Source organism: Artemia franciscana, chromosome 9 (assembly GCF_032884065.1).
Source record: "Artemia franciscana chromosome 9, ASM3288406v1, whole genome shotgun sequence".
Taxonomy (NCBI): Eukaryota; Metazoa; Arthropoda; class Branchiopoda; order Anostraca; family Artemiidae; genus Artemia; species Artemia franciscana.
Window position 1 is genome coordinate 36,423,825 of NC_088871.1, and position 13,739 is coordinate 36,437,563.

At 36.3% G+C, this 13,739-nt stretch overlaps 1 protein-coding gene across 2 annotated transcripts in view; it reads left to right on the plus strand.

Moving 5' to 3' along the window:
* The first annotated feature begins 9,067 nt into the window (after positions 1-9,067).
* The window catches only part of LOC136031356 (cyclin-dependent kinase 14-like), a 200,031-nt gene continuing 195,359 nt past the window's right edge, over positions 9,068-13,739 (plus strand). For both annotated transcript variants that reach the window (XM_065710856.1, XM_065710857.1), the window contains exon 1: positions 9,068-9,366. In XM_065710856.1, coding sequence (XP_065566928.1) covers positions 9,327-9,366 — 40 coding nt within the window. In that variant the 5' untranslated portion in view covers positions 9,068-9,326. The remainder of the gene's footprint in view (positions 9,367-13,739) is intronic.

Below are 13,739 nucleotides of genomic sequence, written 5' to 3' on the forward strand. Positions count from 1 at the left end.
AAAAACTTGCTTTTATAACGCTATCTATTATTTAAAAATACAAGTTATCAACGAATATTCTTAGATACCGCTACTTCTCATTCCAAGTGGTTGGTAAGTAGCTATAACTGCCTATCTAAAAATTATATATGGAGGAGGAGGGGACCAGTGCTAGATTAACCATATTTCGGAAGTAGAGGAGTATTGAGTTTTAGGCTCTGAGGCTAGAGTGGAAAATATTTAGCTTTTAAAATTTTAGCTTACTTATTATTTTTCATAATTAATATATTATATAAAAGTGATACGGTTTCTGAAGTTTATATAGCTTTTTCATTAGAGCACAGATGGAGAAACAATAAATCCTATGACGAGTAGGTCTAAATAGAAATCATAATAACTGACCACCATTAAAGTATTAGTGATTGTAACTTATGACTTTATAACTAACTGAAAATCTCCTAGAAGATGTTGGTTTAAAATCGTCAGTAGGATTAATGTACAACAGTGTTCACGGGGGAATGGGGATGGTTTTAAGTCTCTTTCTGGTAGAAAAGCAAAAAATATATAAAAAGTACAAAAAATGGCAACGTTTTGAAAAAACATGACACTTTTTTGGCAGAAAAATATATTTTAGAACCTCTCCTCTCTTTTGGACCTGGTTTTGCAGGCTAGCCCTCCCAAGGGAAAAATTTGCAACAGCGCCCTTGGTTGCGTGGAAAGTGTTTGGATTTTTTAATTGAAGAGAGTAGGTGTGTTGCCAACATGGTTCAAGCTGGAGGTAAAATAAACCTCAAACAAAAGCAGAATATCACGACAAAATGTGCTTTTGGAAGACTAGCCAACGGAGTTTTCCCAATGACAGGAGGGAAAAAAGATATGAAAATATATTTTTAGCTTTCTTTTTTTACTTTCTTCAAAAGCAGCAAATGCTCAGTTCCCCCTCTTTAGTTAGGCCTGATTAGAGGAGGCTACGGTGGGCTGAAGGAGTAAAAACTTTTTGCTAATTGCGATAAATCTCACAAATTGCCTAAAACCTCTTTTAAAGGGACAGTTTAAATGGAACACATTCAAGTGACTGATTTCAGATCTTGGCTTGGAAAATAGCGTGTCGGATATGCTGAAACGTTGCTTCTCTTGTTGGAGGAATTCGATCCACCGATTTGCCTTGGCAAAACAGGCTTTTGCAAGCCTCATTGATATCAGCATTGCAGATTGTACGGTCATATAGAAGGTTTAAAAATCGTTCGGGCTCAACAACAACGTTCTTGTCAATGAGTTTGTCATATTCAGTTGCACTAGTCATCGATAATGATGTCTCACGGTAGATATGCCATAGTTTCCAGCCTAAAGCACGGCCAAAGTTCGCAAATGAAGCAGTAATGTCGCAGCCAAGGAAGGCATGGAACATTGGCAGTGCTTTACATTTTGAAGTCCTAAGCTTTGCAGTGATGCAGTGCGTTGGGATAAACTTGCAGTTCAGACCAACTCTAATGGATATCCGTAATTCTCCGAAATTCAAATCACGTGACAATTGAAGCATCAAAACAAAATATCCGTGTCTACCGAGTGAACCATCAGGAGCTTGTACTCATTACTACTTTCTACCTTCGTGTGTAAGGCAATGCGTGTATACGCCTCTTCATATGTACAGGGAATTAAATTTTTAGTATCGATCAATCTGTCAGAACACAACACAAGTTCTTTCTTCGTAGCAAATAGCTCTCGATCGTTGGCCGATCTTTTCTAAAAAAATTTCAGAAAGGAAGTCAAAAAGCTCTTGCTTATTCTCATCAATCCGCAACAAGTCTTTCCATTTTGACGCCTGGGCCATCCTTGTTGTGAACGAAGCCCAAGTTCTGATCCCTGTTCCGCGCTTTGTTCTTGTCCGAGATTCCAGGCTATTTTCCATGTACATGTCCTAGGTGGCATCAAGTCTTTTAAGTCGCATAAGCAGAGATCGATAATACAGGATCAATACGTAGACTGCGCAATCATCAAAAGTTCATCTTCGCCAGGGGTTAAAATATGTATGATGACTGGGTCCTTTAAAATAAACAATGCACTAAACGAAGCTAAAACAGATATTGGTAACTCTAAATAAACGTCTATACCTTCAAGCAGCAGTGAAATGTTATGAAACCAGATTTTTGACTGCTTCGTAGTTCACCTTCACTTGAAAGCATGTGGGAAAATATCTGATTTTCATGGGAGAAAAAGTTTGTCAGGTCAGTAGATATGAAATGTCTAGCAAGTAGAGACTAGAAAAGAGGTCTGTGTTCTTCCTCGAGGCATCTAGCCTGCTCTTTATTTGTGCATTTGCAGCATGTCCTCGCTTTTCTGAAGTACTTCGACATTATTTCGAGAGATTGTGTCAGACAGTGGTTGCTTCCTCAATACAAATCGTTTTATTACGAACACATTGTACTCCTGTTGCTGTTCCCTTTCTTGATATAGGGATGAAACAAGTCCTTTTACCTGAACATTTCGTTGACTATCTAACACAAGTAATTTGTGTTACAAATCCCAAAAACAAGCTGTTTGGGTCCAATGAGGTCTGTCCACAGTTGGTGACTTGAGGATCGACAATCAGTCTTAATCCCAGGATCTTCCAAAATTCCTAAGCTTATCGTCTGTCTTCAAGTCAAACTAGATAGTAGATAGCCAGGTTTTTCCTCTACGGCGGAATTGGGAGGTTTTTAAGGAGATGATATAATATAGTGCCACCAGGGCGTCGTAGTACGTGTCAAACCACCGAAAGCGTGATTGTTTGATGATTTTTGTTAACAGTGACAACAATTGAAAAACATCTTGAAATTTAGTAGAATAGACAATTCGTGGGCAGGTATTATACCGATTGGATTCTTATTCTAGATCAATTGGATTTCTCCTTAGGTAGGAGGAAACCTACTCATGCTACGGTCTTTGCCCTTACTCACCAAGTCCAATTTTCAACAAAAGTTTCGCAGGAAACTCTCAGATGGTTCGGTAATCTCCTTTGGGTACCACCGAGAGCCCCTGCATGAATTTTACGACTTTGACCCCACATTTTATGGCTGGTTGCGCCCGAGTGGTACACTTTGGACCAGATGGAAGGACAGCCTTCAGAATTTCCTTAATATGGCCAACATTGCTGCTGTCGAGGCCTCCTAATAGCAGCAGATTGGTATACCTACAGGAGCGAGGTTACTATGCTCTCTGTGCCACATATCATGCGGCAGGAGCCTTGAATAAACAACTAAGTACTATGGTCATCTCTAAAATCCATTTAAACAATTTAAATTACACAAGAATCTAACTGATTACATCCAGGTGTTATTTTCTTGTAATTTTGCTCACCAGTTCATCTTTCTTCATGATTAATCCTGGAACTCTTTAATTTAAAGTGGGAGGACATAGTAAGGAAAGGCAAAGACAGACAGCTCACAAAATATCTGGTCAAAGCAGGGAAGCTATATCCATCATATGCTCCTTTTTATTCAATAGTGAGTTTTAGTTTCAGATTTAAGATGTATTAGCTTTTATGAGGACTTTACCGCAGGACAGTTAAGGTGGCCATCGCTCCCCCCCCCACTTTATTAAATAAAAATTGAAGTGAAAACGATTGTAAAAAATAGTCAGCTGTGGCAAATGTATAAAGATATGTTTACAAGTGAGAAATGAAAAAAAAGTTCCTGGCTTTGCAGTCATAGAATAAATTTTAAAAGGGAAAATCATAATTGCCAGCAAATACCATTGGTACAGGAACATACTTTGCTAATGTTTTTAAATCCTGAACATGGCTTGATTTGTGTTGGATGCAAGAGATTGGCCAACAAGACCACGAAAAATTTCCCAAACATCTGAAAGAAATTCTATACTAAATTAAAAAAAAAATCTCTTGCCTCTAAATTGTAGGAAATATCAGGCTTCTGAAAGTTTAGGTTTGTTTGTCAATCACTATCCAACTACTATGAGTTTCAGCAGTCACAAATGTCATATGAGTTTTTACATCTGCATCACTATCCAATCACTATCCAACTACTATGAGTTTCAGCAGTCACAAATGAATGAATGAATGAATGAATGAACTTTATTACCCGTAAAGTATAAAAAACACAAAGTACGGAGTATTATAAATAAATATAAATAAATAAACAAAAACAAATACGATGAACAGCGAAGAAAAACAAAATTCAAACTAACAAAAGACAATATGGACTAATCAACCAGTATCAATATGGAAAAAAGGCTGCAGAGGGTCATAAACGTGAATAAAGTTGACAGTCTTTTTACATAAATCATCACTGGAAGACCGAATCCGAGAAGGCACATCTACTAAACCAAATCGAGCAATTTTTTTTTTGTTTCGGTGCCATCTAGGAAGCCGGAGGAGGAATTTACAATATCTGAAATAAGCCGTACGTAGAGTATGTCGATCTATCTTACGAAACAGATGAGCCATGCCTGATAAAAACAAAAGCACAGGGGCGCAATAAGCGTTATAAATCATGCACAAACCGTTGCGGTTGTAACGGCTTTTGTTTGGGGATATTTTTCCATAAGCGACGCGTAGGTTTTTCACGGCTTGATTCACTAGGGATGAACAGGTAGCGGAAAGTGTTGGGCCGAAACACAGACCAAGCCAACTAACTAAAGAAGAACATGGTAGAACTGCAGTCCCAGTAACGAATGGAGCGACCGCATAAGGGCTATTAAAACAAATAAACTCGCATTTAGACGCATTAACTGACAGTTCAATCTTAGATAGTTCATTGGTTAATATAGTAAAATTAGAAAGCAATCCACGGCGAGTCCGGGCAACAAGAAGAAGAACAAATGTCATATGAGTTTTTACATCTGCATCACTATCCAATCACTATCCAACTACTATGAGTTTCAGCAGTCACAAATGTCATATGAGTTTTTACATCTGCATTCAAACTCTGCCTGAAGTATAATAGTTAGGTGGCATAATAGTCGGTTAATAGTAAGGTAGAAGGATGCGATCTTTAAGACAGGTTTTGGTGTTCAGTCATATTAAGGCAAGGCTGATAGTCACTTAATATAACTAAGGAAAAAGTAGAGTAGTTGCTTAGTCGAAACTCATGTCACATTTTCTCAAAGCTGTGTATATATAGGTGTGTCGATTAAAAGATGTGCACAGTTAGCAGTAATGCTCCATATCAATCAATTAGGAAAAAGGTTCACAGAGCGTACACGTCCATTTCTCTTACTAAAGTATCACAATTAAAGGACGTTCACCAGTCAAGGCTGTTTAGTTTTCTAGTGATTCTGCATTTGCTTTCTTTTTTTTATCAATAAGCGTAATAAGCTATATGTTCATTTCATCTTTTTGGTGTTTCCCTGACAACTCTTGCATATTTACATACGCATAAATAGCGCAGGGGCTAACTTAACCTAAGTAACTAAGGAAAGATTCAAGATTTTTTAAATCCCTCATCTCCTCCAAACTCTTTCAATTTCAGCATTTAAAACCTAACAGTTTTGATTTCAGGGCAACCTATAAATAAATAACCTAATATTTTCAACAGAGGCAGCAAAATTATTGTTCTTCCACAGTAGCATCCAAATTCCCTTCCTTCAATTTTAACTAACAATTACCCCATACTTATTTGATGAAAAGCCTTGTCTTTATATATCTTATGCAAAAATACACTTAACAGTGACATGGTATTTTTCATTTCTTTTTCTTCATTTCCACTTTTCCTTGTTTTTCCGTAACCTTTTTACTTGCTCAAACTTCAGAAAGAATGATTCTATGAAACTAAATGATATTTTTATATTTTTACCTTTTTACAATGTTTTAAAAACCCTTTAAGACGTTTTTAAAACATTCATATAGTAGATAGAAAGACATTTCAGGAGGGTTATGGTGGGTCATAAAAATGATTGACTGATGAGTAGTTGTTCGAGTATTTTCAGTTAGCTGCTATCATCTAATAGAGATTCGACTAACTGCTGCAGTTAACTGTCTTTTATGCCTACAAAGACAATGTATGTTGAAATCTGAATGTAGGGTATTTTCTTCTTTCTCTCAGGTTCAAAATACCGAATGAAAAATTGTGATGCCGGGTACCTAAATCGTTCAATTTAGCCCCCATTCCAACCGTTCCACAGTTAACTTCAGTAAGAGAGCAAGCTGTCTAATCGTGCTTGGGTCATTTTCACTCTCATGGGTGTCTTAAATTCTACAACCTCTAAATTCTTTTGACCCCAAAATAAGTCTGTGTTATTTTTAACTAAAAGACAATTCGTCTGTATTCACGCTCACTGGCACTATGCATTTTTAAAGCGTAAGGAGGAAACAGAAAAACAGCCTACTGAAAGTAAAAACACACCTAACGTAAGATAAAGACAGCATGGAGGAAGATGTAGTATAAAATTTTCTTTTTTCTATTTCAAATACAAGCTGCTCTCTTAAAAGCTGTCAAATTGTGAAGGGACAAATCCCCGAATAACCAATTTTTGAAAAGAGGCTGATGAAAGCGAATAAAAGCCAAGTTGATGATTTGAAAGATGAGCTATGGAGTTGTGACCAGTATGTGAGCCCTTTAAAAACCTGCCTTGAGAAAACGTTTGCAAGGGTTTACCTCATAAGCAACCTTAGTGTCAAGAAAAGCACTATCTTTATGTGTTGAACTAAAATATAAAAAAAGAGAAACAGTATTACTGAAATACAGGGAGGTTGATTATGTGCAAACAACTTCAAGTATTTAGAACATGTATCATAAAGTTGAATAACACAGGAATGGAATCTGGGTAAATTCCATTCAGCGTCTTTCGAGAGTAACTAAGTTGCATAGGACTCTTAATTACTTTCGAAAGACTCTGAATGGAATTTACCCAGATTTTGCAAGGAAACCTGTAATGTTTGCCTAAAAAGAACTTATTAGAATTAATAATTTCTCTACTTGTACTTCCGATCTGAACTCAATCAATGAGCACTTTGGGTGATGCCATGCAAAAATAGTTCTTCCAGTTAAAGACAATAACTTCAATATTGTTAGAGCTTTCAGGAATATGCTGCTCATTCAGAGGCAGAGAGCTAACTTCCAGTTTTTCGCCTGTTGAAATTTGCTACAGATGGATCAGGCTGTGAAGGAGACACGGTTGTCTTGAAATATGTTGGTCAGATCCTTAACAGCAACATAGATGATACTGATAATGAAAGCTTTTTATCCACAACAAGTTTCATTAAATCTTATACGCTGAAAATCTCCCCCGGTGCAGTAAAGGTATTGCAAACATATTTTTAACTTCTGAAGGCTGAAACATATTTGAAATTCTGAAGGCTGTCCTTCCATCTGGTCCAAAGTGTACCACTCGGGCGCAACCAACCATAAAATATGGGGTCAAAGTCGTATAATTCATGCAGGGGCTTTCGGTGGTAACCAAAGGAGATTGCCGAACCTTCTGAGAGTTTCCTGCGAAACTTTTGTTGAAGATTGGACTTCGTGAGTAAGGGCAAAGACCGTAGCATGAGTAGATTTCCTCCTACCTAAGGAGAAATCCAATTGATCTAGAATAAGAATCCAATCGGTATAATACCTGCCCACGAGTGGTCTATTCTACTGGTTTTATCCACAACAAGATTCATTAAATCTTATACGCTGAAAGTCTCCCCCGGTGCAGCAAAGGTATTGCAAACTTCTACATGGTATTTTAATATGACTGAACACCAAAACCTACCTTAAAGATCGCATCCTTCTACCTGACTATTAACCGACTATTATGCTACCTAACTATCATGCTTCAGGCAGAGTTTAAATGCAGTAAAGGTACTGCAAACATATTTTATGCAGTGAAAATGGCCGGTACCTTTAATGGACTGAAAACACCATAAATAAAGCTGGTGCAGAGGCACCTGCTTTAGTAGTTTGCACTTATAATAGATCCATTATGCCAAGCCTTAGGCTATTAGCAAGGTGAAATAAAGTGCTATATTTACGCTGTCTTACAAATACGTTACCGTTTGAGGACTAAACTAAAAGGATGAAAATGTTAACACTGGTCAAGAAGTGTATGTTGATACAGATCAAGGCATAATCTTCAAATTTTGAGTGATAACAGGAGGACTATAAATTCTCTTTTAACTTAATCGAATGTTGAGAAAAACGTTGGGGAAAATAATCCACTTCTGCCGTTGTCTGTTGTCGCAGGACCCCTTTTTTTTACACCACAGGAAATGTTTTGACCGTAAAAGAAAAAAAAAGCTAGAAGATATGACGAACAACTGAGAAAGTTTAAAAATGGTTGAGAAAAGCTTTGCTTCTAATAATAACCAAAATATCATGACTCTTCATTAGTGTAACTGCTTGTGAAAAGTTTTAATTGGTTAAAAACCTGGTAAAAAGCTAGTTATAGCCTTTATTAAGTTTGCGATTGCACAAATGAAAATACATATTAGTGTAAGTGATGTTAAATAGCTTTTTTTGTGTTTTTCTTCGTTTCGAAAACCCTTACGTGACTGAAATTGATTTGAAGCTAGGAACTATCAAAGCAAAGGCTACACTTCACCACTGAAGTAGAAAAACAAATGAGGTCGATTTCTTTTTAGATCGTACATACAATGCAAAACTTAAATAACTATTTATATAACTTTTATAAAATTTATATAACTAAAAAAAATTTACTTTTTTTTAAATAATTAACCTAGAAGTCATCTACCTGTTTACTTAAGCCAGTCCTTAAGTACTTAATGTTTAAGTAAGTACGATCTATTTGAAGTAATATAGCACTGAAAGCATAGCAAATACTTTGGCAGAATACTTGTACTGAAACTTACCTAATACATTTTTAGGTGCTTTACCGAACACTGACTAAATTCTGTGTTTCCCGTTTATTAAGAAATTTGCCACAATACTATTCCAGAAATATTGTGTAAAAATAATAAATTTACCTTCAAGGTTTTAAATATTAATTGCAATTGACAATCCATATCATAGAAGCTTTTTTGTTTTGGACAGTCGGAAAATCCATACTAAGAATCTAGATTTTGTATAGAAAATTTTGAGCGGGACCGATTTTAGTCAAATCTCACTGTTTGCTAAATCTTTGTTTCATAGTAAGCACAATGCTTTGGCAACAGTGCATTTAAGACAACTCTGCATAAATTTAGCAGAAAAGATGACGATCAAGTGAGAAGGTGTTAGAATTTTATTTATGAATAAAACAATTTTCTGTCTCCCTTGCCATTATTATCATGTTACTTTTATTGTTGGAGGCCATGCCAGTTACTTGTGAATAAATTAATGTTATCTTGAAGTTCTTAATCGGTTATCCAGTGTTTATTACCTTTTGATTGTAGTTAGCCTGCTGATTTAAGGATATTTTGAAACCAGTTCTTTATGTGGATTATGTCTACTGATGAAAAGCCTGAAAATGCCGGTAAGTATGTCTAAGTTAAGTTTATTTATATGAAAACAAGCAAAGTGATGGTTAGAATCTTATTTCAAGAATTTTCATTAGCCTAGGGTATGACCACTGGTTTCTGGGTAGTAGCCTATTGTTATTACAAAATTATAATATTTTAAACTAAATTAAATGGTATCATAGTTGTTTCTTTTTCTAGAATTTTTTTTTAACCTGAATTCTCACTATGGAACAAATTAAGGTCCATAGGCTACTGTAGGGCCTATGTAGGCTATTCTGCTCTGTGTTGATGGTGGTGAGTATTAAAGAGTCTCTGAGCTCCATGTCCAGCAGTCAATAGTATAGACTGTTTCACTCTAACCTAGGCTACTTCCTTGTGTCAAGCTTTCATTCCACTCTATGTCAAGTCTTGATAGGCTATGAAGGATACAGAACCATTTTGTTTTACAGGCTGTTCCAGTTAGGAAAATGCATCCTCCTATGCTTGCGCTTCTATACCACATTTATGCTTATATAATGCTTTTGCTTACTTTATGCTTGTATTTATAGCCTACCATGCTTGTGCCTTGCTTGTGCCTTGCTTTATTTTGTAGGTAGCATGGGTCATTAAATCCTATTAGTAAAAATATTACATGGTGCATAAGTAGGATTCTTCAAGTTGCCATGGATGTTGAACAGCCTTCTATAAATGGGGACTCTAGTTCCCTTGCAGAAAAATGGAATCAATTTGAGCAACATGCACAACTCATGGTTACTGGACCTCTGTCTTGGAAAACTGAAAAATCTTTGTGCACTTACCTTCTAATTTGGACTAGAGAAAAGGGCAGAAAAATTTTCAGTACCTTTGAATTTGAGGATGGTGACACCCACAAAATAGAGCATCTCCTATCACAATTTTGTAAATGTGCTAGCCAATGATATTGGTGACCCAACCAATGATATTGGTTGTCTAGAGGGTGACTGCACCATATATCAGAAGGAAGGTTCTGTACCAATTGCATATCCTGCCCAAAAAATTCCTGAAGCACTGAAGAGTAGACTGCTGCAAGAGCTGATATGCATGGAGGAAGATGGTATAATCAAATAGGTTACTGAAACCATAGATTGGGTCAATTCAATGGTAATAGTGGAGAAAAAAGATGGAATTGTTTGATTATGCCTAAATCCAGTAGGCTTTAACAAATGCATAAAGTAGCCATTTTACCCTATACCAAAACTGGAAGACATAATGTTGAAGAAAGTAGTACCAGTCAAAGTATCTCTTTAAAGTTGAGAGAGAATGTAACAACAGCAAAAGTGCTATTACAATAAATCAATCAAATTTTTAGACCCTCTTGTAGTAGGTGATAGTGTCTGTGTTCAAACTTCCCACAAAGTGTTTGGAATGCAGCAATGGTTGTTGCTGATTCAGAGCAGCCAAGATCATATACAGTGAAAACAGAAGAGGGCTAGTGATTATAAGGAACAGAAAAACATTTCTGGTTGTTCACAATATAGTCCTGATGATTACCAGTGTGCTCCCAGGTCAGCTTTGCCACAAAATGAATCTCCCACTAAGCTGTTTCCCTGAACTAGCCAAAATGCAAATTGGAAGAGCTATCAGGCCATCTAAAAGGCTCAACCTATAGGCAGAGTTGGTATAAGAGGAAGATATGAGTTATTAGTGAAAATAGTTAGTGAGTAGTACAACTAGTCACTGCTAGGCATACAAGAAGCAAGCCTAGCACCTTTGTATTTATGCCTTATGTAGTTAGTTAACTTATTAGAAGATATATAGAAGTAGTAGTGCATAAAAGAGGAAACCCTTGTGCCTTCTTATTTATATCTTTTTGGAGGTAGTCAATAATAATATGTAAGGCAGCTGAGCTTGGTTTTAGTGCTTGCTCCTCAAAGAAATGTTTTTTTTTTTTTTTCAATACAAATATTGCAATTGTCACTTGATTTGGGAAAGATGGCTCCAACTTTGCCCCCCCCCCCTGTGGTTTATTGTCATACATGGTATACTAGAGATGGGGATTATTACTGCGAAAATGGAAGGCATTGTATTTATTGGTATTAAACTATCACAACCATTGATAGTGGTTTGTTAGTATTTACATGTTTTAAATGACTGGATTTGCTATGCCTCCCAGGATCTTCTCAACACCTGGTGTGAGACTAACTGATTAATCCTTATGAGCTGGTGTGATGTAAGTATCCTTCCAATCTTGTGGAATAAATGTTTTACTTAGTGATTTTTGAAATAGCAGAGTGAGGGGATTAGGCAAGACTGAATTTGTCTCTTTTAGAAGCTGTAGGGAGTCTCAAAACTCCTTCTGGTCTTGTTGATTTATTTGGATCAAATGTTCATTAGTTGCATCTCTATATCTACTCTAGTAATATTAATGGGTGGTATTGGGACACTGTGGAGGATTTGAAATTAGAGCCATTTTGTGTAAGTTCAGGAACAGAATGCCTTTCAGGGTTACTCAACAATGCATACCTCCAATCATTTTAAGGATGAATTTTGATGCAGCTGCTATTGATTCCTTGTGCTTCTCAATGAAATTTGTGGCAAGACTCCTCAGTTAATTATGACCTGAATTGGGGAAGCTAGGTCTTGGTATTATTAAAATCTTATTTCCAAAATGAGATTAAGATAAGGAAGAGGGCACAAAAGTGTGGGAAAGTCTTGATGTGCTGGAAACCAATGGTCATAATTTATAGCACCATAAAAGGTTTAGTGTAAAAAAAAAGTTAAAAGTGTAGCATAGTCTCTTTTGAAGGAAGCCCTAACAAATTCTGAACAGTGATTAAAACCATCATAAGACCATCATTGTCTTACTCTGAAAATAGCATTCCCAATGGTGTAATACTTATGTTAGTATATTTTACAATAGTAACTCTTCTCACTATTATTTTACAGCAAACACTTATCTATCACCCAGACAAAAAATCATGATATGGTAAAATATTGTTGAGTGTACATAGCATGAGGGGTTGGGGTAAAGTGAAGCAGTGCGCTTTTAGGAATAAGATAAGTAAGTATTTATGAATCTTTTGAAATACAGGATTTTTCTGATTGTTTAGGACTTCCTTGAAAAGAGCCCTTGTGTTGGACTATTTGTAAAGAAAATTGTTCTATGGGTTCATCTAAAGGAAACAGTATTATGTCAAAAGATTAATTCCCTAATTAACACTGTTTCCCGTCTCCAATGAGCCTTTATTAGTTGTACCCTTGATAAACAGATTTTAATGTAAAGACAATCACATTCCACCTTACTGGAATCTTTCGTGCAAGCTATTCCAATCTCTGTTGCTAAAGGTTCCAAAGTGAAGCATATGAGCACAGACCCCTCCGACTATCTCTCCCTATTTTCTTTTTATTCTTGAATTTCACCTAAAATTTTTTACCAAAATAGTCTGATCAAAATTTCTAGTTGGCTGTTTTGTTCATCTTAACAGAAAGGCCCAATAACTATGTCTGGAGATAACATGACCCTCCCCCGCCCGACATCCCCGGGAGTAAGATCTTTAAGTTGTAAAATTTGCCCATTGTTTATGCATAGTATTTGTTATGAGTAAGTATTCCTTTATTTTCGGGTGGGGGATGGGACGAATATTTTGACATGGGTTTCTTCACAGGGAATTTTCGTCGGGGAGGGAAGTTTCCAGGGGGTGAAATTGTCAGGGAAAATTATACTCTGGGGGAATTTGCCAGAATTTCTATACACAATTCTTTTTATATGTCTTGCTTTCTCTTTTCTGTCTCAATTTTACGCGTGGGGTTGTTAAGGGTAATAGACCTGTGTAAATTTTAACTGAGATTGAAATGTCTAGAGGATATTTACATGGGGATAGGGGTTTCTCTGTGGAGGTGGGGCCAGATATCCTGGTATTGTTTAAAAATACTATAGGGAATGCTGTAGTGTTGCCTATAGTAGAGGCCATGTGACTCCAATGTTTTATTATGTGGGAAGAATAAGCGCAAGTCCTAGATACGTGATTGACATAACCAGACCATACCCACACTCTTTGGGGGGGGTGGGGGTAATTTGGAAAAATTAGAAAAAATGAGATGTTTTTAACTTACGAACGGGTGATTGGATCTTAATGAAATTAAATAAAAAAAAAAGTTTTTTTTTAACTGAAAGTAAGGAGCTACATTAAAACTTAAAACGAACAGAAATTACTCCGTATATGAAAGGGACTTTCCTCCTCAATGCCGTGCTCTTTACGCTAAAGTTTGACTTTCTCTTAACTCTACTTTTTAAAACAGTAAAAAACTAGATATAGATTCTAGGATATAGATAGAGAGGATAGAGAAGACTTGAAAAACAAATTTCCTCAGGCTGTTAAGACCTAAGGTTTGGCCAGCTGACTTAAAAGTGTTAACAAATATTGTTTTA